This window comes from Macaca fascicularis, chromosome 14, assembly GCF_037993035.2.
Source record: "Macaca fascicularis isolate 582-1 chromosome 14, T2T-MFA8v1.1".
In the NCBI taxonomy this organism is placed as follows: domain Eukaryota; kingdom Metazoa; phylum Chordata; class Mammalia; order Primates; family Cercopithecidae; genus Macaca; species Macaca fascicularis.
Window position 1 is genome coordinate 128,309,553 of NC_088388.1, and position 26,707 is coordinate 128,336,259.

At 46.2% G+C, this 26,707-nt stretch overlaps 2 protein-coding genes across 9 annotated transcripts in view; one reads left to right on the top strand and one right to left on the bottom strand.

The window, feature by feature from the left end:
* The window catches only part of TMEM45B (transmembrane protein 45B), a 42,549-nt gene extending 39,610 nt beyond the window's left edge, over positions 1 to 2,939 (top strand). Inside the window, exons 5-6 of the mRNA XM_005580164.4 lie at positions 255 to 400; positions 1,483 to 2,939. Coding sequence (XP_005580221.1) covers positions 255 to 400; positions 1,483 to 1,594 — 258 coding nt within the window. The 3' untranslated portion in view covers positions 1,595 to 2,939. The remainder of the gene's footprint in view (positions 1 to 254; positions 401 to 1,482) is intronic.
* A 2,692-nt stretch (positions 2,940 to 5,631) lies between these two features.
* Positions 5,632 to 26,707, bottom strand: part of NFRKB (nuclear factor related to kappaB binding protein) — a 33,825-nt gene continuing 12,749 nt past the window's right edge. For 6 of the 8 annotated variants that reach the window (XM_045369959.2, XM_074015639.1, XM_074015640.1 and 3 more), the window contains 19 exons: positions 25,945 to 26,029; positions 24,952 to 25,132; positions 24,599 to 24,707; positions 24,240 to 24,366; positions 23,955 to 24,020; positions 21,006 to 21,085; positions 20,851 to 20,897; positions 19,850 to 19,910; positions 19,256 to 19,430; positions 17,907 to 18,013; positions 17,340 to 17,463; positions 17,048 to 17,127; positions 16,657 to 16,877; positions 16,289 to 16,559; positions 15,427 to 15,639; positions 12,049 to 12,816; positions 8,514 to 8,620; positions 7,595 to 7,730; positions 5,632 to 7,478 (listed from right to left, as the gene is read on the bottom strand). In XM_045369959.2, the coding sequence (XP_045225894.2) occupies positions 7,353 to 7,478; positions 7,595 to 7,730; positions 8,514 to 8,620; positions 12,049 to 12,816; positions 15,427 to 15,639; positions 16,289 to 16,559; positions 16,657 to 16,877; positions 17,048 to 17,127; positions 17,340 to 17,463; positions 17,907 to 18,013; positions 19,256 to 19,430; positions 19,850 to 19,910; positions 20,851 to 20,897; positions 21,006 to 21,085; positions 23,955 to 24,020; positions 24,240 to 24,366; positions 24,599 to 24,707; positions 24,952 to 25,132; positions 25,945 to 26,029 (3,084 nt within the window). In that variant the 3' untranslated portion in view covers positions 5,632 to 7,352. The remainder of the gene's footprint in view (positions 7,479 to 7,594; positions 7,731 to 8,513; positions 8,621 to 12,048; positions 12,817 to 15,426; positions 15,640 to 16,288; positions 16,560 to 16,656; positions 16,878 to 17,047; positions 17,128 to 17,339; positions 17,464 to 17,906; positions 18,014 to 19,255; positions 19,431 to 19,849; positions 19,911 to 20,850; positions 20,898 to 21,005; positions 21,086 to 23,954; positions 24,021 to 24,239; positions 24,367 to 24,598; positions 24,708 to 24,951; positions 25,133 to 25,944; positions 26,030 to 26,707) is intronic. The other 2 variants (XM_074015638.1, XM_045369958.3) reach the window with 1 other exon arrangement.

The window sequence follows — 26,707 nt, forward strand, 5'->3', positions numbered from 1 at the left end:
GCCAGGCTGGCCTCGAAACTCCTAACCTCGTGATCCGCCTGCCTCAGCCTCCCAAAGTGCTGGTATTACAGGCGTAAGCCACCGCACCTGGCTACAGCCATTTTTCTATGTGAAAAGCTCTTTCTATGCTAACGAAGTGTGGGAACTACGAGGTGGTGGTAACATATGGGCCACTTCGGTGGCCACAGGAGGATGGCTAGGTTGCTTCTCAGGACAGCCAACCATAAGACCAACTTCTCTGTGTAATCCCCTAGATTGGGTTTGTGCTGTTCCCACCTTTTGGAACACCCGAATGGGACCAGAAGGATGAGGCCAACCTCATGTTCATCACCATGTGCTTCTGCTGGCACTACCTGGCTGCCCTCAGCATCGTGGCCATCAACTATTCTCTTGTTTACTGGTATGTCTGAGACTTTCGTGAAGGTTTTCCTCCTAGCTCTAAGCAGGACTGATGTGATTAATTCGCGCCATCTGAGTGCCGACTACATGTCAAGTTCTGTGCAAGGTACTCTCATGCAGGGAAGGTGTCACTACCCTTATTTGCAAACAAGGGGAATGAAGCTTTTCAAAATTAAATGACCTGTCTGGGTCATAGTAACCCGAGGGGCCCAGGTTTCAAATGCAGGTCTCACAGATTTTAAGCCTGTGGTGTGGTGGGGAAAACTGAAATGGGAATCAGTACCGGATGGTAGTCCCCGCTGTAACGGGTTCATTCTGGACCCATCATCTTACTTCCAGACCTGCCCTCCCTGCTTCCCAGAGACGATGTGACAATCAAAAAATAAACCAGAGCAGAATGTTAAGACAAACTGCACTCCACCCCTCACTGAAGTACTCATTAGAGGTAGATAGATAACAGCTATGGACTCCTATGCACTTGCTGTGCCCCAGGCCCAGTGGAAAGCAGCTACACTCTATTATCCCATTTAATCTTCATTGCTCTATGAAGTATGCGCTGTTAAGGCTTCCAAAAGCTGAGTAACTTGACCAAGGTCACCCCACTAATAAATGGCAGAGCCTCTCAGTGCAAGGGTGACTTTTAGCAAATGGTATTACCAGTTCTATTTGCTGTTTGGCTGCCCCTACCTTTCTTTCTAGGTCATTTCTCTAGATCCCAAGTAGAATATTAGGTTGGTGCAAAAGTAACTGTGATTTTTGCCATTATTTCATCCAGAAAGAGTTCCATATGGACCAAAGAGAAGGGAGCTCAAGTCAGTTTCTTCTAGTTCTGCTGCCCAGCCACTGAAACAGTAAACCAAGATAGGCAGGAGACTTGGCCTTAATTCTGACATTCAGTAGTTTCCACCAATGCCCCTTTATCTACTGGTATTTCCTAAGAAGTCTAGTTTATAGACATGTAATCACAGTATTTGATAGAAATATAAAGAAAATAGTTTAAGAACCAGTAGATGCCTTCACATCCTTGGGTAATGGATTAAGGGAATCTCTGGCTAATTGGCTCTTATTGTTTCTCTATTAAAGCCTTTTGACTCGGATGAAGAGACACGGAAGGGGAGAAATCATTGGAATTCAGAAACTGAATTCAGGTGACACTTACCAGACTGCCCTCTTGAGTGGCTCAGATGAGGAATGAGCCGAGATGTGGAGGGCGTAGACGTCCCACCGAACAGCTGGAATGAATGGAGTTCATCCCCCCACCTGAATGCCTGCCGTGGTCTGATCTTAAGGGTCTATATATTTGCACCTCCTCATTCAACACAAGGCTGGAGGTTCTAGAACAGGAAATCAGGCCTACAGCATCCTGTGTATCTTGCAGTTGGGATTTTTAACATAATTTAAAGTCTGTGTTGGTATAGTACCCCTCATAAGGAAAAATTAAGTAAGGCCTCCAAGCAGCAGGCCTTTGTGCCTCAGTGTAAAGAGAAATCAAGAGATGCTAAAAGCTTTACAATGGAAGTGGCCTCATGGATGAATCCAGAATATGAGTCCAGCAGGAGAACTTGCTGCTTTTGGTAACTTATCCCTTTTTCTCTTAAGAAAGCAGGTACTTTTTTATTAGAAATATGTTAGAATGTGTAAGCAAATGACAGTGCCTTTAGAGTTACAACTCTAACTTACATATTTTTAAGAAGTAAAATAATTCACAAGCTTTGGTATTTTAAACTACTGTTAAACATATCATAACTAATCATACCAGGGTACTAAACCACTGTTTATAAGTGACAAAGTTAGGCCAAAGGTGATTTTGTTTTAAATCAGGAAGCTGGTTACTGGCTCTACTGAAAGTCGGGGCCCTGATGTTCTGACTCCTCAAAGTCACCCTAACAGAAGATCTGATAGGAAAGCTGTATAATGAGGTAGAGAGAAAAATACCAGGTATGGAAGACTTTCAATTTTAATATAGCTGAAAGCAAAGGATCGCGAATCCAGAATTAGTAATGTAAAGTGCTGAAACCCTCATCTTGCTCCTGGATCTGGTCTTTTTAAAAAACTTCCTTCACTGCACCTGTAATCCCAGCACTGTGGGAGGCCGAGGCAGGCGGATCACAGGGTCAGGAGATCAAGACCATCCTGGCTAACATGGTGAAACCCCGTCTCTACCGAAAATACAAAAAATTAGCCGGGCGCGGTGGCAGGTGCCTGTAGTCCCAGCTACTCAGGAGGCTGAGGCAAGAGAATGGCGTGAACCTGGGAGGGGAGCTTGCAGTGATCCGAGATCACGCCACTGCGCCCAGCCCAGGTGACACCTGCCCAGCCCAGGTGACAGAGCAAGACTCTGTCTCAAAAAAAAAAAAAAAGAACTTCCTTCAACAACTATTTATTAAATATCTACTTTGCAACAGCACTGAAATGGCTGTAAGGACTCCTGAGACAGGTGTCCAGCAAGGAGTTTATAGTCGAACAGGAGAGACCTGCCAGTAGTTACACCGAGTGTGATGGGTGCTATGGGAGACAGGTACAAGCCACGATGAGAAAAAGGAGAGGAGGGGAAATACAGAACTTGCCCTGTACAAAAAACCCATCCCAGGCTGAGAAAGTAGCACATTAAAAAATGAAAGCATAAAAAATATGGAGAACTTAAAAAGATTAAGTTCTACAAACTGATAAAAGTGGGTTAGGACCAAGTTGATGGGCCTTAGAGACCAAATAATACTTTCCATGTGCATAGTATTTTTCAGATTCTGAGATGCGCCCGATCTCATTTGGTTCTCACAACCGCTTGTAATGTGTAAGAGCATGGGGGTCTTTCACAAAAGCTGGCAGTCCTAGCTGGGCACAGTGGCTCGTAATCCAGCACTTTGGGAGGCTGAGGCAGGCGGATCACGAGGTCAAGAGATTGAGACCATCCTGGCCAACATGGTGAAACCCTGTCTCTACTAAAAATACAAAAATTAGTTGGGTGTGGTGGCGGGTGCCTGTAGTCCCAGCTACTTGGGAGGCTGAGGCAGGAGAATCACTTGAACCCGCGAGGCAGAGGTTGCAGGGAGCCGAGATTGCACCACTCCACTCCAGTCTGGCGACAGAGCAAGACTCCACCTCAAAAAAAAAAAAAAAAAAAAAAAAAAAGGAAAGAAAAGTTGGCTGGCCTAAGACCACACAGATGCCAGGTGGCAAAGCCAGTCTTCAGTATGACTCCAAACCAGGCCTCTCTCTCACCATTCCACCCTGCTACGTCACACAAACCCAGGAGAGAGAATTTAATCCAGCACTGCATGCGCTTTGGAAGAAATGCTGTACTTCACTAAGTGAAGGTAACCTCCCAGGGTCAGCCAGCCTTTCAGAGTTGAAGTCACTGCTTAGGGATTCAAAATGAGCTACTAAAAGCACTAATTTAGTTACTAGAGAACCCCGGGTTCCACTTTCAGGAGCCACCGTGGTTGGCCAGTGGAGAAACACAAGCATTCTTCATTCAACAAGTACTGAAGGACCTATTATTGGCAATCAACATAAAATGTCTTCTTTCCCTGGGGATTGGAGGTGGGCAGAAGGACCTATTCAGTTTTACTTTCAAAGAAAAGATCCACATGAGTTATTTTTAAGTGTACCATATTTTAAGAAAATGTACTATTTTCTCCAGAGTGAGGGGCTGAGGTGTGAAGAACAGCTATATTAAAATGTATTTAGATGCCCTTCACACAGCAAGGCTTGTGATGCCTCCATGGAAGTAATCAACCCTATCATAAACATTATTAGATGTGGTATTAAAGTATACACTGATGACAATACTATTCTCCACATCCTGTCTCAGATGTGTTCTCTGAATAATTTTACCAATCTCTGTCAACCAGAGGCTCAATCGTTGCCACCAGATTCCTTCTGGAATCATTCCCTACAAAACACCCACCATGGCCGAATACAGTGGCTCACGCCTGTAATCCCAGCACTTTGGGAGGCTGGGGCAGGCAGATCACCTAAGGTGAGGAGTTGGAGACCAGCCTCGTCAACATAGTGAAACCCCATCTCTACCAAAAATACAAAAATTAGCAGGGCTTGGTGGCGCATGCCTGTGATTGATCCCAACTACTCAGGAGGCTGAGGCAGGAGAATCGCTTGAGCCCAGGAGCCAGAGGTTGCAGTGAGCTGAGATTTCGGTGCTGCACTCCAGCCTGGGCTACAGAGTGAGACTCCATCTCAAAAACAAAACAAAACACTCACCATAGCTGCGCCATTCATCTGTCAGAAACCTGAAACCAGCATATGAAGGAAGCTAGTGTGGCACAAATCCTGGGCTGTCACCGTAAACAGCTCCAGTAGGGAATTTCCACTCTACGCTATTGTTATTCCACCCACAGGCTGGATAGTGCCGAAGGTACACGTCCTGACAAGTCAGCATCCTGAAGCAACCTGAACTTTACACTCATTCCCTGCTCTCCAGAATGCACACGTCTGCATGTGCAAAAAATGACAAGCAGAGTCAGTTGACCTCAGCAAACAGGAATGCGGGCAGGGCTGTGGCTGAATGCCAGAGCTACTTTTATGAAATTCCTTGTTAATAAATTCAGAAGGGGTTTGTTTGTAGCTGGCAGTAAATACCTAAGACAGGATCTCTGGAATTTCTACCTTTTGTTTTTCTTGTTTAAAAACTGCCACATGGCTTTCTAGGTGAAATGTGATTCTTGAAAATAACAAAGATACGCAAATATCAAAGGATTATCAAACGCAGACACACTCGCCTTTCTCAGGTGGAAAGACCCATTTCCCCGCACTACATCCTACCTCTCCCCACTGCCAACCTTGTCCCGTGCCAGTCTACTTGCTCATCACAAGCTGAACCTGGGAGGCCCATTCACCTCTGCTCTCTGCAATGCAGGCTTCCCACTTCCTAAGACTGGATCGCCCCCAGGCTCGCCAGGATACATCACAGCCCTCCTGCCCGGAGGAAGGCAACAGAAAGAGACTGGACTTAGAATCAGAAGCTTCTCTTTAACTTCAACTCAGACTCATGTCTTCCAACGGTTAAAAGAGGAATGATGACACTGGTTTTACAGAATTGCTCTAAACGAAATGTCTGTGAAAGAGCTGTGGAGCCAGCCAGCCTCCCAGATCCTCCTCCGCTTCTCGGCAACCGCCTAACCACCCAACAGCTAAGCCAGCCTCCTTCCATCCCACATCCTCCAGCTCCACCTCTTCACCCAGAACCCACAAAAGAGCTTCAATACACTCCAAAAATTAAAGATATGTTTTTAATAATTTGGGCACTTTCAAGAGTCAGGGAAGCCCTATCACCTCAGAAAGCCTTTACCACTCACTGCTGCCCCAAAACAAGAGACACATATATTGTTGACAACCAGTGCTTGCATTAATTACATTTTAAAGTATCGTCCTGAGCTCTCCCTGTAGCTGACAGAGGCTGAGAAGCATGAAATAGCCAGGATTAAATGACCTGCAAATCTAGACTGGCTTCTTTTGGGGCTGGTAGTACCAGGCAGGCAGATCCCTGTTCCTTGCACCCCCACTGTCCTCCACCGTCTCTACTCTGGAGCAAGGCTCAAAAAACTTTTTTTTTTTTTTTTTTTTTTTTTTTGAGACAGAGTCTCACAGGCTGGAGTGCAGTGGCATGATCTCGGCACACTGCAACCTCCGCCTCCCGGGGTCAAGCAATTCCCCTGCCTCAGCCTCCTGAGTAGCTAGAACTGCATGCGCACACCACCACGACCGGCTAATTTTTTGTAATTTAGTAGAGACGGGGTTTCACCATGCTGGTCAGGATGGTCTCGATCTCCTGACATTGTGATCTGCCCGCCTCGACCTCCCAAAGTGCTGGGATTACAGGTGTGAGCCATCGAGCCCAGCCACAAAAAAAAAAAAAAAAAAAAAAAAAAAAAAAAAAAAAACATTTCTTAAAAGGCCATATAGGAAATAGTTTAGGCTTCAGGGCCACACAGTCTCTATGTCAACTACTCAATTTTGCCTTCGAATCTGAAAGCAGCCACAGATAATACAAACACAAATGGGTCTGGGCTGTGTTCCAATAAAACTTTATTTACAAAAACAAATGGCCGGCCCCAAGAACCTGGTTTGCAACTCTTGCTCTGGAGCAGAGCAGAATGTGTACTATCTGAACTACAACAAACTTTGTGCTGCAAAAGCAGCACCTCTGCTGTCACTCCCCTCCTCTCTGTCCACTGGCTCTGTACGTCCATGTGAACAGGCTTGCCAAGAAGGATGAAGCGGGCAGGTGAAGCTGAGGGGGCCACAATCAAGATCCCAACACCCCTATCTTTAACAGGCAGTGCCAAGAGAATCCCATTTCAGGGGACCCACTCTACCCCGCTGCCTACGGTGTCTTCCCATCTTAAAGCCTCTTGATTACTATGCAGTTACCAAGTTGGCTACCACCTTACTAAGATTCTTGCCATTTTCTTATTCTAGTCAAAAGAATAAGTCAGTTTGGTGGAGAGGGCAGCTAAAGCCCAAGTTTGTATTTGATAAAGATGTACAACAGGTTCTTTAAAAAAATAAATTACATAAAATTTTCTGGACACAAACTCCTATCCAGACCACTAGTCATGGAGAAGACCAGAAGCCAAAAAATACAATCCTCATGGAGAACCAGCTTATTCACTGTCTGTGCACTCTGCGACTGGTAATCCTTCCCTGGGGGTCTTACTCTCAGAACTCTGGCTTGTAGGACATGACTGGTACCTCCTGCAATTCCAACAGAATATTATCCTCGATTGGTAGACAGCAGACCCTGGAACCCCGGAGTGACCCTTTCTCAGGGTGCTCCACTATGGCACGTGGCAGCAGAATCCAGGCCACTGTTGCCATCACCCCCAGCTTGGCTGCCTTGAACAGGCAAGCTTAAAAGAATGATGCAACCTCCCTGCTCCCTTCTCAGCCAGGACAGACCAGGCATGGTGTTTCATGGAAGCCATCCTCTCTCATAATCATTGTTGCTCAGGTGCCTGTTTAGGAGATGGAGCTGTAGTCACAACAACAGTGGAGACTGCTTTGGAGGAGCCAGAAGCTGTTCCCTGTTGGAGATGGGATGCAGGGACAGTCTGGATGCGCACCTGTTTGCAAAGAGAGAAGGTCAGGTCAATGGACTGCAAGTGGGCTCACCAGTTAAGAACAGCAGTGGAGTCAGAGAGGAGCCCGATAATGGTGAAGAATTTGCCCTGAGCCTTACCTGTGTGGCCTGACCTTGCTGCTGAAGCTGCTGCAACTGCTGAGCAGTGAGGAAACTAACAGGCTTATTGCCAGCAATAAGCTTAGTGCCCGCTGGCATAGTTGTGAGGATGATGTTGCGGCCCAACCCACTGAGGCTGTGGAGGGAAAGCAGGGGTGAGGTATAACAATATCGGCGGGTATTCTCTGGCCCAGATTTAGGCCATGCATTGAAGGACAACAGGGAGGTCTGTGCCAATGAAAATCCCAGCATTTCAGATTGAAATGGAACCCAATTGCTGAGACCACCTTTCTTCTAGCTTTTCCACTTCCCATAGCAGGAGAAGACAGTAATCCCAGAAGCCCCTAGTGCTCTGGATAAAATGGCCCTTGGCTCCTGGCCCTGACCAGCAGGAATAGTGGACAGGGCCCCAGAGAGGTATGCATGTCCGCAAGAAACCCTCCCCCAATAGCCACATCTCATAAGCTGCCCTGAGACTGCCAGACTGATTTCAATGTGCCCTTGATCCCTGTTTAAATCAAGGCCACAGGTGGCCCTCATTCCCTGAACTGCTTCGGTTCAGAGCTCAAATGTCAAAGCGAGGGCCACAGGTGGTCCTCACATCTAGCTGAGCCCCATCCTAGCACTCCCCACACCCTTTTCTCTCCAGTATGTATCACCACGCATGCTGCTTTATTATTACTTCTCTACTTTACAATGTATGCTTGGAGAACAGCAAGGATTTTCATCTGTTTTAATCACGGCACCTAAAACAATACTAGGTGCTCAATAAATACCGTCGATGAGCACAATAAAGGAGAGGTGTCAAAGGAGGGACCCAGAAAGAGCAGCCACTTTGCCATTCGGTGACAAGGACTGGTAAGCCCTGCCTGCCACCTCCACCCCGAAACTGGTTCCTTCACAATGACATAGTACTTACTTGGCTCCAAGGTTGCCTTTGATGATGGGGGCTGTGACCACACTCTTGCCCTTCATTGGCTGGCTGATCACAGACAGGGGAACTGTGATCCGTGTAGGCAACTTCCCCTAGAAAGAAAAGGCAGTCAGGTTTTTAAGACAGGAGGTAAGGAAAACCAGCAAGTGTCACCTCCAGGGCATCAGGAACTGAGGAGCAAGCACTACAGATGCTGTGAGTCCCCAGAACCCAGCAGGGTCTCAAGGCTCCTAAGGTTTGGGCCCAGGAAACCCTAACGAAACTACTTATACCATAGTCAGGTGAAATCTGATCTTTTATCATCCTCTTTCATGCTACCAAAAGCAGCAGCAACCCTATCTATCTGCTTTCAACGGGATAAAACCTGTATCTGAATCACAAAGGCAGGTGTGTCCTCGCTTTAGCACAGTCCAAGATTCTGAGTTCCTTGGAGGACATGGCACAGTGCTGGGCACACAATCACTATTTGGTGAAATAAATTCGAGGAAGGACAGGGGACCTCAAGAGTTAATACCTAAAGCACACAGCTACTCACTGGAGCGCAGGGCCACTGGTGACGAACAAACAGCAGGAAGTGCTAGATTAGGGAGAGGCCATGCTCTCTGGTGCTTGCCATTTCTCCCGGAGATAAGAGAGATTAGCTAGGGGACACTAATAATAAACTCAATCAAGTGAAAAGTCCAACTCCCAAGCTAATAAAGCCGAAAAAGAATTTTTTTTTAGAAACTGAGAAGGCCTAGAGTCTTTGGGACTTAGATGGTTAAGACAGGTCACTGCGTCACCTGTTTTCAGAGTGCCTTGGTTTTAATGCTTGACTGGTAATAAAATTTATATGCAATAAAATCTTATGTAAATTAAATCTGAGTTTTAAAAAATTGAAGAGGGCTGCCTGACAGGATGCTGGGAGAGGGCATCAGCATTCCACAGAGGCAGGCTAACTCTAAGGAGACGGGCCCTCAGCTGCAAAACTGCACCGCAGGTCCCTGCACCTATCTCCATGGGGTTCACCCACAGCCTGCAGCCTGTTAAAAAAGCATGCAGAGGGCAACAGGCAACAGAATTCCTTGAGATGGTACCTCCAGATACATTTACGTATGGTTTTATTTTCTTCCTCAAAATGCCTTTGTTGCTTAAAACATCTCAGACCAGTACATCACCTAGAATGATCCCTTCAGGAACTACCTAAAAAGCTGACTAGACAGTGGGAAAAAGCACCATCAGTACTTCCCACCCCACCAAATGCTCTCCAGTTGCACCTACCCAGGTTGATTGTAACAGGACAGATGACACTTGATACAACCTTTCTATGTTAGAGGGATTCGACAGAAACAAAAGTAGATCAAGTGAGTGCAGTTTCCCCGCTTCCTTATTTCAACTTTTACGATGTAGAAACCTAAGTAACTACTTTTGTGTGTGTGTGTGTGTGTGTGTGTGTGTGTGTGTGTGAGAGAGAGAGAGAGAGAGGGAGTCTCGCTCTGCCACCCAGGCTGGAGTGCAATGGTGCAATCTTGGCTCACTGCAACTTCCACCTCCCGGGTTCAAACAATTCTCCTGCCTCAGCCTCCTGAGTAGCTGGGATTACTGGCACCCATCACTACACCCGGTTAATTTTTGCATTTCTGGTAGAGACGGGGTTTCACCATGTTGGCCAGGCTGGTCTCGAACTCCTGACCTCAGGTGATCCGCCTGCCTCGGCCTCCCAAAGTGCTGGAATGACAGGTGTGAGACACTGCGCCTGACCAACTATTTCTTTTTTAACCACACTATGTTAGGGTTTTCTGTTTTGGGTGTTCATTTGACTTATGTTTACATCCTTCTTCATTGCTCTGGCTTTTATCCCAATTAATGACGGTTTCCCTACATAGCTTGCTCAGTAAAGTGAAACTGTATTTTATACTGTCCACACACACCTCTCTTCTGAACAATGCTCCTTACCTAGAGGCTAAAGAGTAAACACACATGCATCCACAGACACCTGTGTGGATATGAGGATTTGGTTTATGATAACTGTAGCCTTTCAAGCTAGTGGGGGAAGCAACAGCTGATTAGTTTGGCAAATTTGAAAACTGGGAAATGAGATTTCAACTTCATCCTATTCACAAAAATATATTTCAAATGCATTAACAATTCTACTTTTTTTTTTTTAAAACTCAAAGTATTTTATGAAAATAAAGGTTAACATTTTATAACCCTGGGGTAAGGAAGACACAGACACAAAACCTACCAGCCATTAAAGGAAATGCTGACAAATCTAATTAGATACAATTACAAAGCTCCGTAGAGCTACAGACTCCATCTATAAGGTTAAAAGATGACAGGCTGGAAAAAATATTTTCTATGCATATGAAGAATTCACATCCACAGATTCCGTATCTTCAGGATGTTATAAAAAGCCACCTCAAACAATATGAAAATGCCAAATACCGCAAAAGAAAAGTGGCAAAGATTTACTCCCCAGGGAGCGCATGCCAACCTCCAAATGAATGGATACTCAACTTCACTCACATCAGGGATATGAAATCAAAAAAGAACCCCCTTTTCACCAGTAAGACATGTACATGAGGTTAAAAAGACGTGGTATCAGCACTGGTTAAGGTAAGGCCTAGGTGAAACAGGAGGCTTGCTGATGGGGCACACGTGGATGTGGCTTTTCAGGCAGTGCCGCTGGAGTATCTCAACTCTCCAAGTGTGCACCCCCAAGGCTGGCGCTAGCACTCTCCGCTTCAGAAACGTTCACACATAAGCCCAGAAACATTCGCCACTGCCTGGTTAATAGTGGAAACGCATCCTTTAGCAGAGCCCCTTCTACTGGTTGCTATACCATTAAAAAGACCCCAGTCAATATCTGTGTACGGCCTAGAATGATCATCAAGACATTTACAAAAAATAAAGAAGGCAGGCAGGGGCAGTGACTCACGCCTGTAATCCCCAGCACTTTGGGAGGCCAAGGTGGGCGGATCATCTGAGGTCGGGATGTTCGCAACCAGTAGGGAGGCAGAGGCTGCAATGAGCTGAGATCGCACCAATGCACTCCAGGCTGGGCAATAACAGTGAAACTCCGTCTCAAAAATAAATAAATAAATAAATAAATAAATAAATAAATAAATAAAGCCAATCACAGAATATATAAAGTCTCTCATGGGTGTTTTTTAAACTACGTGTACATGTATGAAAATGCTCAGGAAAAGCACTAGAAGGATAAATGCCGAACTACCAACAGCAATTAATCTTCATGAAGGGAGAACTGGAACATGGTCAGGTTTTATTTCATCTGCACTGTTCTTTACTATTTGAAAAGAATGTATGCATGTACCACACTTTGATAAATTGTGTTTCAAAGGAAAACAAAAGTCTATCAGTAAACAAATCTCTCTGGGGTAAATGAGGTGATATTTAGGGCCTCTAATTTCCACTCCTAAAAAGAAGTTTCCTAGTTTTTAGGGAGTCTCTCGCACAACGGGCAGTTGAACCTTAAGTAGTTTTCTAAAAAGAAGGCCTAAGCTTCACCCTAGTTACTCACAGCCTGGGGCGTGGACACAACCGCGGTGCTGACGGGGACCTGGCGCACGGTGGGGGCTCCTGTGCCAATGCTGATGGGGGTGCTTGCAGTCCCAGAAGCCACAGCCACAGTCTTGGACACGGCAGCATTCATACTGGGCAAGGACACAGCTGAAGTATGGACAGTTCCAGACCCACCGGCCACCGAGGCCCCCTGCTTGGCGTGGGTTGCAACGGTGATGGTCTGGCCTGCTTTGGGAGGCATCACTCCCAGTCCCTGCACGATGCGGATCGTGGCAGCTGGTTTTGCTTCTGAAGAGGCCACTGTGCTTTTTCCCTTCTGGTCAGCCACACTCACGCCAAGAGCTGGCATCAAACGAAAAGCTGAACTTGAGGCTTCTGTTGGCTTGAGGTCAGGAGTCACTTTGACCACAGTGGTACCTGTTGGAGTGGACGAAGGGGCACTGGCTGAACTGGCCTTGGCAGGGCTATCAGCGGCATGGACTGGATTGGAAGTGACGTGTAAGGTGGCAGAGATGCCTTTGCCTGTAGTGTTGCCTCCTGTCCCGAAGAGGTCCTGGGTCAATTTGACTGTGGTAACCTGGGACTTGGCCAGCGTGGCCATCATGTCCGGAGTGATTCGCAGAACCGTCTGGCCCTTGGCATCTGTGGTGATGGAAGAGGGTGGCAGACGCAGTACATCCTTACCCTGGATGCGGAAGTTAGTGGCTGTGAGTGGAATGCTGTTGCCTGTTTGGGGCTTCACACCAAGCTGCCCAGTGATTGCCACCTGGAAGGGGAGAAGCAGCACTTACAAGGGATTCACACTAGTAAACTGGTTACAAAACACAACTAGACAAACTTCCGTTTCTTGGGTAGATGTTGTGTATTTTTTTAAACTTTTTATTTTGCAAACATTCACAGAAGTAGAGAACAGTATAACAAACCCTTATAACCTTTCACCCAGCTTCAAAAATTAATACTTTGTTTTAGCTATCCCTCCCCACTGTGGTGGGGGAGGGAGGAATTAGAATATATAAAGGTAAATCCAAGATCTATTATTTTACTGATCAGTATCTCTGTACACATCTATAACCTAGAAAAGGACTTTTTGAGACGGGGTCTTGCTATGTCACTAGGCTGGAATGCAGTGGTACAATCAGAGCTTACTGCAGCCTCGAACTCCTGGGCTTAAATGTTCCTCCTGCCTCAGTCTCCTGAGTAGCTGGGACTACAGGTGTACCAGAGCCTGGCTTCCCACCTCCTAAGGCCAAGTCCCTCATGTGTAACAGATGCAAGCCTTTTAGCCTTACTCAGGGACTTCCTCTCTCTGTGGCGTGATCGATCTTCTCCCTTCTACTGGACCATGACCATCAGAATGCAAACATGCTGTAATACCTCCCATCCTAAAAAACAACCAATCCTGGCTAACTCTACACCTCCCTCCACCTACTCCACTCCACACTCAACTCCAGTACTCTGCTCTCTTCAGAAGCAAAACTCCTCTAAAAACTACCTAGAGTCACCCCTCGGTATGTGCGAGAGACTGGTTCCAGGATGCCCCCAGGCAGATACTAACATCCACGGAAGCTCAAGTCCCTTACACAAAATGCACTATCTCCATAAAACCAACAAACATCCTCCCGTGTAGGTAAAATCATCTCTAGATTACCTATAATATCTAATACATTGTAAATCCTGTGTAAATAGGTTGTATACTGTATTGGTTTTTTAATCTGTATTATTTTTTACTGTATTATTATTTTTTATTGGAGTTTTTTCCAAATAATCCATGGTTAGCTGAATCTGAGGATGTGGAACCCACAGGTACAGAGGCCGATCATACTGTCTCCACTTCCTCACCTTACCTTCTCTTTTGAACCCATTCCCCAAAGCCACCAATCCACTGGACCAGTGAAGCCCATGCATTATCCTGATCCACCGAGTCTCATCTCACGCTGCCACTACATCTCACACCTTCCCAACTACACTTTTCTCTCTCTTGCCGTCTCCACAACTCAATTTTCTCCTGCTTCAATAAATGATGCCACCATCGATCCAAGCACCCAAGCCAAAGCCATGGATGGGGTAATTCTCACCTTCCTCCTCTCAGACCCCTACTCAAGCCACCAGCAAACTGCACTGGCTCTCCCTTCAACCACATCCAGACCCCACTACTCCCCTCCACCTCTGATGAACAGTCACTCCTATCTACAGCAGCCTTGCTTCTCACCTGGACGACTGCTACTGCCTCCTACAGGGGTTCCCCATTTCCATTCTTGTCCCCCACTGTTCCTTCTACCCAGCAGCTGGATGTTTCATTAAATGCAAACCAGATCAAGTCACCCTTGCTCACCATCTTCCAGTGGTTTCCCCTCACATTCAAATTAATTTTAAAGTCCCACATAATCTAACCGCTGGCAACCTCTCCCATCCTTATCTTCTAACACCCTCACACTTGCTCCCTATGCTCCAGCCACAATGATTTTCCTCTCGTTCCTCAATCATATTCCTGACACAAAACATCTGCACTCGCCATTCCTGGGCCTAGAATATTTTATCTCCCAATCATCGCTTCATGGCACGCTCTTTGTTTCACCACTTTCAAATGTCATCTTCCCAGAGAGGCCTTCTCCAATCACTCCAGCTAAAATAACACGCTACTGCTCTCCACCTGAACCTGTCTACCGACCTGCATAGCATTTATTACTATCTCACACTGAGGTACTTATCTCTTAGCTCTATCAGAACACGAGTTCCGCGAGGGCAGGGACTTAGTCTGTTTAATGTACTATTAAATCCCCAATACTTAGGACAGTGTCTGACTTAATGTTTGTTGAACAAAAAAAAAATTACTTTATTATTATGTGGTTCCATTTTCTCATCTGTAAATAATAAGAGTGCCTACCCCATAGAGCTAAGAAGATTAGACTATTTAACAAGCAAAAAATGCTTAACGCAGTGCAGGCACACAGGAGGCACTCCTATCAGTATTAGTTGCTATACTGCTTAACGATTCTTTGAAGTTCGATGATTATTCTTTTATATTCACAACCAAGAAAGCAGAAGCAAATTCTACTTTTACAAGTGGTAAACTGAGAAGCCAATAAAATATGGCCATGGGAATTTAACTAAATGAATTCATGGAGAGTCGACTCTAAATCCAGAAACTCCACTATTAAATGCTGAGTTAAATGGAATGAAACAGAAGAAACCTCTTCAGCATCTATAAAGGCTGCACTGCCTTTGGTGGGAACTCACACCTAAGTATCTATAAGCTGAGAGTCAAAGCTGACAAATCTTCTTCCCATGTGCATGCAGTCTGGCCAAGAACCTCCAGCTCCAGTGGTCCCTGCTCCAGGATGAAGGATTGAGATCCCCCTGAAAGAGCCCCACCTACCTGCTTGATGATGTTCTGTCCCGTGACGTTTTGAATGACAGCTGCCGTAGATGCACTGGGAGCAGAGGTCCCAGGAGAACTCGTGGCTGGCTTACTCACAGGGCTGGCTGTGGCAGGGAGACTTGTCACCGTGAGCCCTGTCTGTCCAGGTCCAGGCCGCTGCACAGTGGCTGCCGTAGTCTGCGCTTTGACTGGCACAGTGGCCATTACTGTCTAGTTCAGGGCATGAGGCCGAGAGCTTAATTAGACTCTAAGATGCAGACCCCATTCTAAGCAAGAGTCTCCCTCACCGCATCCAGGAAGCACTCCTCTCAAAGAGCTTCTAACCCCACAGTGCTTAAGGCACATCACTCTCTAAAATGGACACTGTAAATGTCTTATTTGTGTACATCTTAATTTTCAGAATTTTACATTTAACATCTCATTTTATTCCTACACAGAGGACAAATACTATTTTACCCCTTTTAGAGCAAAGGAAACTGAGACAAAGAGGATATAAATCTTCTCTAAACTCACACAACTAGTTCATGGCATAGCTAAGACTAGAGGCACCGCAGAAGGAGCCTGAGATGTAGACTCACAAGGTCCGAATTTACAATCCGCCTCTACCAAGATCCTGATGTTAGGGTTCTGGGGAAACCACCAGACTCCTCTGAAGATCTGATTCTCAACACATAAACACACTATCTAACAATGCTTACACAGCTTTGAACATTAAGTGGCTTATTCTGATGAATGTCATCACCAGTAGCAATAATCTATGGCTCCCCCAGGTCCTCACCCAGACTCTGCCCATCTGACTCATCAGCCCACCTCTGGGTCTGCATCCCTGCTTCCCAGTGACCACAGCTTCCCTCTTTACCTGAGGCACTACTTTGGTCTGTGTGGCAGTGGCTGGAACCCGGATCTGCGGTCCTGCTGGCATCTGTGGCAGCGTCTGTGCTGGCCCTGCCGACTGCTGGGGAATAGCAGGAAGGCTAGGCTGGGCCACCACTCGCACCTGGGACAGTCCGGCAGAGCCAGAGTGGCTCACCACCCGGGCAGCAGCCTGAGAACTGGGTGTAGTCTGGCTGGAAGCTGGGGAAAGCATTGTTCCCAGATGTGGCATTGTTGGTGAAGACACCAGAAGAACACTATGAAGAACATCAGGGAAAGACAAAAAACAAAAACTTGGGACATGCATACAAAAGGCCTCTAGAACGAAAAAGCTGAAGAAAAGGAAGAACTTACCCTGAGCTAGACTTAGCTGGTTCTGAGACTGTGGTAGGGCCGCTTTTGTTCACCGCCGATACAGGTGGAGGGGAGATGGGAATGGCAGGCAATGCTGGTGTGGTGGGGGTTACAGGTGTGACTGGAGTGGGTGGCATACTGGAGTCACTGAGGCTCATCTGGCTCTGCTCAGAAGGGCCACTGCTAAGGACCTTTATGGAGCTCTCCTTGCTACTGGACTTCTAGAACAGAAGACAAAGAAAACTCACCTGCAGGTGTCGTGAAGATCCCCCTAAAGGCAGGGATGCCCCTACAGCTCCTGATGCCCCACACTAAGTAAAAGCCAAGCAGCTACTCTTAGTTGCCTCCATCCCAGAATCCGTAAGGCAGACACTCTCCTGAGGTCACTTACCACCTTGGATGGGGGCTTGGGTTTTTGCTGAAGGGCTTTTCTGGCTTTAGCTGCAGCTGCTTGTGCTTGGTGAATCCGCTCTGTGAACAAGAGGGGCAAGCTTCAGCCAGAGTTTAACCTTAGCGAACTAAAGACGGGCTTTGTTAAAAACCAACACCTTGCTGATGGACTGAATCCTGCCTCTACCATCTTGCCCCACCTATACACCAATGAAAAGAATAATGGAATTGGGGCAGAAAGTCAGAAAGTATCCCCAGTCGGGCTGGACACCATGCCCAGAGGCCTCACGCACCAAACTCTTCTTCACTCCGGTCACGATGCAGGTAGATCCACAGCTTTCGTCCAATGTCGTATTTCACACAAGGATCTTTCTCATAATGTAGCCGATCCAGTGCACCACTCACTACTGTATTTACCTACAAATCAGACAAAGGGAAATAAGAAACAAGTCAAGTTCAGATAACAGAAGTTATTTGGACTCCAGGAAAAAAAAACATGTCATTGTATCTAAATCACAGCTGATACAGATTCTATCTCAGCCTAGCTGCATATTTCCAATAGTTCACCAAATCGTTTGGCGAGACAATAAATGCTGTAAGACTACTGAGATATTGATCTATTTTTACTGTAAGGATACTGTGAAGTAAGTGACCAGCCTGTCCTTTACCATAAACTAAAAGAAAGCCTAGAGCCAAATTTGTGTTTCACTAACAGTAAGGGTTTTGATCACTACGCATTTTTCAAGACACGTTTTTCACTTCGCTCAGTTTTTTAAAAATTTGTTATATTTTATATTTCTTAGTAAGTTTTCTTAAATCCATTCTGGAACAAAGCAGAAGTAATCTCTTCTCCATCCTACCTGAGTGCTGGTGACATCTGGTGCAAGGAACTGGGAGTCCTTAAGCAGTTCACAGATTTCTGCCCGTGTGCCTTCTCCATTAGGCAGTCGAGCCGCAGCGTCCCGAACTGATGACATGAGAAAGCACAGTCCACAAGTCAGGCAGGGTTCCTACAGAGGTACAAGCTCCCCCACCTGCCGTGGTGGGCAACGCTCCCTGGGGCTCCTGCTCCTCTACCTTCCCTGACGCCAGATTAGGTGCACTCTGCCCTCCAGCAGCAGGCAGCTCAACCACTGGCGTTCCCTACACACTTGTTTTTTTTTTTTTGAGACACAGTTTCACTCTTGTTGCCCAGGCTGAGGTGCAAGGGCATGATACATCACTGCAACCTCCACCTCCCAGGTTCAGGCAATTCTCCTGCCTCAGCCTCTCGAGTAGCTGGGATTACAGCCGTGCACCACCATGTCCAGCTAATTTTTGTATTTTCAGTAGAGACAGGGTTTCACCACATTGACCAGGCTGGTCTTGAACTCCTGAACTCAGGTGATCCGCATGCCTTGGCCTCCCAAAGTGCTGGGATTACACACATGAGCCACCACATCCAGCCCCTATACATTTTAAGAGTTACTTTTAGGTAACACCTTAAGAATTCAGAGGGCCTGTGAACTCAGGTGGGAAGCAAAATTACATTTTTAACTGAAATTAAACACTTCCTTCAATTATGAACAAAGGGAACAAACGATATACTGGCAGTGCTGTGATGGTGTAATGGAAATCAAACATTTTCATATATTACAGCTACTGCAGATAGCTAAGAATATCATTTATACTCATCACTACTTGGAAATTTCAAGAAATGTCAGACCTCATGCTAGACCTTGTCATATAACATCATAGTAACAACACATATTTTGGCACCATAAACTTGTTTTAACATTTTGATAACTATTTCAAAACAAATGGTCTCTTTTGTAACTGTATTTTATTTTATGCATTTAAAAGCATAATTCTGAGAAGGGGTCCACAAGTTCCACCAGATTGCCAAAGAGATTCCTGGCATTCAAAAAGGTAAGAATCCTCACTGTTAAATGAAGCACAGCCTGGAGGAAGCAAATTCCTATATTTAACCTATTAGCTGGTCTGGGAGCAACTCCTAACTGAACGTAAACGTAAGCCCAGACTTGAGGAGAAGACTGGGAGCTGAAGATGTCCCCTTCAGCTCCCAAACTCCAACACTTCAAAAAACTATGCCTTGTTCTCAAAGTCTACCCTGGCTGGAGGGGTGTGGAGAGGACAGAGTTCAGAGTTGATAAGAGAAAAGCTGCACGGTGAAGAAAGGGATCTCTGATAAGCAGCATGTGCCACCTACCGAGAGACAGAATGGTAACGTAGGCAGGCCGGTCGGAGCGCAGCAGGGAGTGCTCCCGAGCCTTGTTGAGCGAGGTCTCCTTGTCAAACACGCCCTTCACTGGCCCCACCACAGACTCAAAGCCGTGCATGCGAAAGGTGAACGCCTTATGGGGTTGGCTATACCGGTAACGCTCCTACCAAGAGACAAGGGACAAGGCTCCTGGTCAGAATTAGTGGGGTTCTCTCTCGGGCTTTCTTACAATATAAGCAGATCCACATGGAACAATTAAAACAGGAAGGAACAAGTGATTCTAGTAGGAATGCTCAGCCAACCACAGTGGAAACAGGACGGCTCTCAGAGCCAGTCACTGAGCAGAGGGACAAGGAGGTAATATAAAGGCACTTTGCTACCTGGAAGATGAGATCATGCAAGTATTTCTTACTCCCCTTCCCCACAGTTTCCACCCCCAACAAGTAATCCCAGCCAACAGAAGGTCTAAGGGGAAGGGTATGAGTTTCTTGCAAGAAGGCAGATGCAGGAGAGTCAGGCTGAGCTTCTCCCTGCACGGCTCACAGAGGCAGAGACTCCCACTGGCTTTTAGGTACTTCTTACCTGCTCCTGAAAAACCCGCTTCTCCTCCCCTGTGCTGGGCCGCACCACATAGTCAGTTCTTCTGGAATATAAAAAATTCTGTATCAACCCTGAGAGCTGGCATGTGTGTCAGACCCACTGCCCCTGCTTCAGAACCATTCCCACTATGACATGGAAAGATGTCCCTCAAGAAGCACTCAACTCTTACAAAGGAGAAGAGCCCACTTTCCAGCTCCTATGAAGGAAATCCTGTTGGTATTTACAAAATCACTTGATTCTTAGAAATCCAGAAAGGTACTGGGTGGATAGATGGGCAAGAGGCTGACATCTTTACCTATTGTTTTCAATATTGCTGCTAAGTAGGTCCATTCTAATGGCAACAAACAATTCGGCCTTAGAGGAACAAAGGGCTTCAGGTGCGTTAGATAAGGGTTATTTTTCTACCTCCAAGGAAAGTACCCAGGGGCTTGAGATCTACACCTCTATTACATGAAGAAAAAGTTCTGCCGCACTTAAGACTGAGCCTCTGTCTGTTGTCAGAAAACTACGGAACTATGCCAGGACAGAAACAGAAACGTGGGACAATGTGATATAAAGAGCCTAGGACTAAGAGTCAGGAGATCTAAGTTCTAGAAGGTTAGTCCTACTGCTAACCTTCAGCAAGTCACTTAACTTCATGCTTCCATTTATTGGACTAAGGTGGCCTAGATGAATAATTCTCAAGTAGGAGCCCAGGGAGGAGTACACATTAAAAAAGTATGTCCACCTACAAAGGAGATTATATGCCCCTTAGAGGCTCTCCTGCCAGCCCCTCTCTCCATCAGACCCCATTCCACAAGGAGTCCCGCTCACTCAGGGGGTGTGGCCTGCCTCAGTATGCCAAGTCAGGAAGAACCAGGGGACTCCTCAGAGCTCTGAAGCCCATTACAGCTCTAGCATACCAAGAAGTATCAACAAAACCAAGGCAGTATCTGAACTACAGTTTCCCGGGACACCACCCACCACTAGAGTATTGTACTCACACCCGAGGGACAGGTGTCGTGGCATCTGAGCTGTCTTCATTTTCTTGCTGGAGAAAAAGAAAACGTTGACAGGTAACTGGACTAAAGAATTCGGGCAAACTTAAGAGCTCTGGAAACCTAGTGAGAAGGATCTGGTATTTCTTAAAAAACCATACCTTACAGAAGGCCTGATCTTTGGTCTCTAGCCATAGCTGGAAGAGGGCAGCTAATTCCTTTTCATTATCTTGGGATTGGCCTATTAGAGGAATAGAGATAAAAAATAAGGTCTAAGGTATTACTGAGAATCCTGCTTTCTCTTTACTAGCTTTATCTACACCACAGGGAGATTCTATCAGGAGCTGTAACAACAATCCTTCACACAGCCACTGCCTTCCAGCTGGTGGAAATCAGCCTGGACCACCGCTCTTGGATGCCATCTAATCAAATCATTCACTCTGTAGGCATCTGCTGAGTACCCACTGTGCCACGCACTGCATGTGAAGCTAAGGTTACTCAGTGAATTCAGTCTCCACCCTCACAGGAGTTTACGGTCAAGTGAGGAAAGAGCACACGTTTCAAAATCAATTCAAAAGGTGGTAGGCATCACAAAAGATGTAATGATAGCTTATACCAAGGTAATTATTCTATTTTTGTAGGTAAGAACGGTTTCTGGCTATTGGGGCACAGAGAAATTCTATTCACTAGCATAGCAGTTAAGATCCTGGGGCAGGAAAAAGCTTGACTTCCCATGACCCGCCTAGAAAGAGATAAGCCCTGTCTCCTGTGCCCTCCTCTGAGGTCACTCTGTTCAGGCTGTCTGAGATCCTGATGGCACCTGTGTCTCCTGCCCAGGTTAGAAGCCACAGGATCATCATCAGCCAGGTTTGCTTATGTGATGAATACAGCCCTTCTCAAAGGGGCTGTTTATCTTTGTTTTCATAGTCAATACACAATATCACTATTTGCAGAAAGCTCTCAACAATGGCAGAGTAGCTTCAACTAAAGCACCTGGCCGACAAGCTTCAAATGCTTATCATCTGGCCCTGCATGAAACAGTCTGCCAGGCCCAGGTATATGTGTTCCCTCCATGGCTACTGCAGCCTGACTGACGGGGGGAGTGCTTGCAGTCAGCTACCATCATCACCTTCAGCTCACGGTGGTTTCACCTCCACTGTTCCACTAGGGACTCATGCTCACTGAAAAATTCACAACTTCCTCCATGTTCACAAATCTTTAGTCTTTGTCTTACTGAATCTTTTAGGAACTATGGAGGAAAATGACCACTCCCCACTTCTCAGGCGCTCCTATCTCCTGGCTTCCAAGACTCTGGAAAACCCTGTTCCAGGCTTTCCCCACCTCCACAGTCCCACCCCCCGCCCACACTCTCATGCCCTCACTCAGACCCTCTGCCGTGAAGAGCCCTTCTCCACCCTCTCTCCTCACTCTGTGCTTCCTCCCCAGGTAACAGCATCATCGGCGCCCTGCACCAGACACATGCTAACACTCTCCCTCTTAAACTCTCTGGTCTGAATTCTAAACCCACACATCCTACTGTCCACTCAACAACTCCACTGGAATACCTCAAACGCAGCTCTAAAACTAAAGTCAGGCTGGGTGCAGTGGCTCACACCTGTAATCCCAGCACTTTGGGAGGCTGAGGTCGGTGGATCACCTGGGCTCAGGAGTTCAAGATCAGCCTGGGCAACATAGGGAAACCTCGTCTCTACTAAAAATATAAAAAACAGCCAGGTATGGTAACGCACGCCTGTGGTCCCAGCTACTCAGGAGGAGGAGGAGGAGGAGGCAGGAGAATCGCTTGAGCCCGGGAGGCAGAGGTTGCAGTGAGCCAAGATCGTGCCACTGCACTCCAGCCTGAGGCACAGAGCAAGACTCGGTCTCAAAAAATAAATGAATAAATAAATAAATTTTAAAAACTAAACTCGGGATCTCCACCCTCCAAATCCAGACCTCCACAGCTGCTACCTGCACAAAAAACACCTTCCTCCACCAGCTGCAAATCTAGCAGGAGCCGTGCCTCACACCATTCTCCTTCACTCCCCACAGCCAAGCCACAACCAAGCCCACCTAAATCGTTCTCCAACGTATCCTCTCCCGTGTCTAAATTACCATCAGCTCTCATAGCCTGTGGGTTGCGTGACTATTTTAGATCACATCTTCCCCATGGAAAGGTTCTAACTCCTCCACCTCGAATGCTGCTGCCTCCCCTCTGCCTGCCTGGCTCGGTCCTATTCATCACATACCTCTGCTCAGACGCTGCTTCCTCAGCAAGGTCCTCCCAACTCTGCAACTACATCAATTCCTATTATACTTTTCCTTTACAGAAAGGATCAGTTTGTCATTAAATCTAATAAGTATTTGTTCCCCAAACAGACCTTAGGCCCTATGAGAGGAGCGCACTGTCTCAGAAGCCATTGTATCCCCCCAGCACCTAACAACAGTGCCTGACACCTAGAAGCTGAATAAATGTAATAAATAACGAATGGATGAGTCTACGGTTTTCATAACCTGCTCTCCATACACTTCTCCACAGACCACTCAGCACAGAGAAGTGCCTGTGAATTTCAACAGGAAACCAACACGGATTTCTCTCTTTTCACCATCACCAGGCAACAGCCTCCAAGTGACTTCAGATGCATGTTATGACAACTTACACACTAAGTGGGCTTTATAAACTTAAAAATCAGGACTCTGTTCTTTAGAAACAATTTACTCGGGGCTGCTGCACATTCTCCTCAATAGCAAAGCCCACTTTTAGGAAAGAAAAATATTTATAATTACAAATTAATCCAAAGTCATTGGTATGATTAATATAAATGTTGACGCTCTTGCAAAATACCCTTGCAGATTTAAATTTAGCCATCACCAGACTACATCATACAGAAAGGGTATTCCTTCCATCTCAGCACTGGTCCAACCAGAGGAGTCAGTTAACCCACCTTGAGAGTACAAAAGGGTCTTGAAGGACTCCTTCCCAGAGCAAAATAAGATCTAATACTGCTTTTTTAAACCAATCTGCAGGACCATATTGATTGGAAGGCAAAGAAACTTAGGGGAAGAAACGGGAGGATGAAAACCTGTAGGGGTAGGTAACACGGATTACTCACCAAGCAACTTCCACTGTTGGGTTTTCTCTTTGAATTCAACAAATGGAGAGAAACTGGAAGGAACAGCTGCAAGAAATGGACCACATAAATAAGCCATACAGGTGCATCCCTGAACTCTGAAACAGCTTTTGAGTGTTCCACAGTGTATTAGAAAAGCAGGAACCTTCAAGGCATAGCATTATGCAAAGGCATAATGGATTACAGCAGTAAAGCTGCAGTTTATTCTGATAATTAATTCGACGAAAGGGGGAAAAAATACTGACCCTACAAAAAAAAGCACCTTACCTCGACTTTCTCCAGCAAGATACTGCAGGGCTGGTAGTACCAACTCAGCCCAGTTGGGGGCCGCAGAGAACCAGCTGTTGAGGGAGCTGGCTGGTGATGACTGCCAATCCAAAACTCGCTCCTCTAGCTGAGGGAAAGCAAAGGCAGAAGCCAGTTAGACTTCTCTTCTATACCAGCAATTCCACACAAGTGCCACCACAAGCTGGGGCATATGCATCCGGAGTTTGTCCAAATCACAAAGCAAGTTAACTAGAGAGCTTTGAGAGGAACCCAGACTTCCACTTCTCAAGCTATAGACTATTCAGGATTTGAACTCTTTGAATACTCTAATGTACCTCCAACTTTTCCAAAATGCTTACCATAGGAAGGCTAGCCTGACTCTCCAGCAGCAAGATCTCTAATAGAAGAGAGAAAAAGCTGGAAGATATTTCATTGATTCCAAGGCAAGGCTTGAGGTCTTCAAGGGGCCTAATGAGGGAAGAAAAATAAAAGAATCAAAAAGACCAAGAACACATCCCTAGATTGATTCAGGCCCCCAAGCCTCCTAGCAGTCACAAAAGAGTTCAAGAAAGGAGCAAACAACACATTTTCCCAGCAGTATCCCTGGGACTCCAGGTCTACAAGTCCAACACACTTACAGCTATGACAAGCCCTGGGGGCCAGGGCACACCCATTCACCCTGAGAATTACAGAATCTCTGTTGCTCACTTACTCCTCCTTGATAGCAGGAATTGCCAGCGGAGAGGGGGCCTGTGAGAGAGATGCAACCCCTTCAGTACTGCTTAGAGGCTCAGCCAGGTCCTCTACCTCTGATTTGATCGTTTTTATTTTCTTCTTCTTCTTTTCCTCTTTTTCCTTAACCTTTTTTTTAAGGACAGCCAAGTCATATAAGGCTGGGAAGGAAAAGTAACACCAGTCACAGAAATGTATCTCCTACACAGGGAAGTGAGGGGTCTTATCTGCATATTCTTTTCCCAAGGCCCACCAAAGATAGAAGTCTCAGTAATAAAACACTCAATGAAACCAAATGCAGTGAGTGATTTGCCGTTAGTTTTTTTTTTTTTTGAGACAGGATCTCACTCTGTTGCCCAAGCTGGTGTGCAGTGGTGCAATCATAGCTCACTACAGCCTCAACCTCCCTGGCTCAAGCGATCCTCCCACCTCAGCCTCTCAAGTATACGGCTTAATTTTAATATTTATTATAAAGAGCTGATAGGCCTGGCACAGTGGCTCACGCCTGTAATCCCAGCACTTCGGGAGGCCGAGGTGGGTGGATCACGAGGTCAGGAGATTGAGACCATCCTGGCTAACACAGTGAAACCCCATCTCTACTAAAAATACAAAAAATTAGCCAGGCATGGTGGCGGTCGCCTGTAGTCCCAGCTACTTGGGAGGCTGAGGCAAGAGAAGTGTGTGCACCCGGAAGGCGGAGCTTGCAGTGAGCCCAGATCGCGCCACTGCACTCCAGCCCGGGCGACAGAGCAAGACTCTGTCTAAAAAAACAAAACACAAACAACAAAAAAGCTGATGCTCTGTTGTGCTGATTTTACATTCATTTCCCACCTGTAAGCCCATAAGAGGTAATAATAAAGGTTACCAGCATGAAGGAGGCCATGGTTTCATTTATTTGTGCCACATGCTATGGGCTCATGCAACTAAACACCATAGTCAGATGAAGGCTCCTAGAGGGCGCCCAGTCATTTACCTGCGAGAGAGCCCTTCCTGCCAGCATTTACTCGAGTCATGATGTCATTGAGGGTCAGGTCCCCTGTCAAAAGGTCCGGGTGATCCTAGATGTGATATCCAAAATTTGGTCATGGAGGCCCAAAAAGGAGCAAAAACTAAGGTGATTTTGCAAATTTATGTAACAATTAGATGTTACGTACACTTGGGGAAATCACATTGAATAAAAAATATAGAGAGAGAAAACTATTCAATTTTTCCCTATCATATCCCCATTTAATTAAAAAAAACAAACTTGATACTGGTGCATAGAACCCAGTCCCATCCTTCCTATCGTTCAGCATTTAGCTATAAAGCTCTTCTGCATTCCTTGTCTCATGTGCTCTGCACACAGTCTTGTGAAGTATTAATATGTTTTACAAAATGTGGAAATAGGGTTTAGAGAGGTATCACAGTAACTAGAAAAGAGAGAGTACTGACTTCCCATGTGGGGTTCTTCCCCTCTCACCTCCTAGCCTTAGAAGGACTGTCTTTTCTTCTCAAAAAGGCATCATCTTTTCTCCACTAAACTCTCTGAGGTGCTAGCTAGCTACCTCAACTTGGTAGCATGGAATAATGGAAACAGTAAAAAGTGGGACAAACCCAGGGCCTGACTCCTGGCTCTGCTGCTTACTGGCTATAGGACCAATGACAAGCTCCCTAACCTCTCGAGCACTGTTGAGGTGGAAACGACCATTCCTATACTCGACAGTGTCACTGTAACAATTAACGCAGACAACACATTC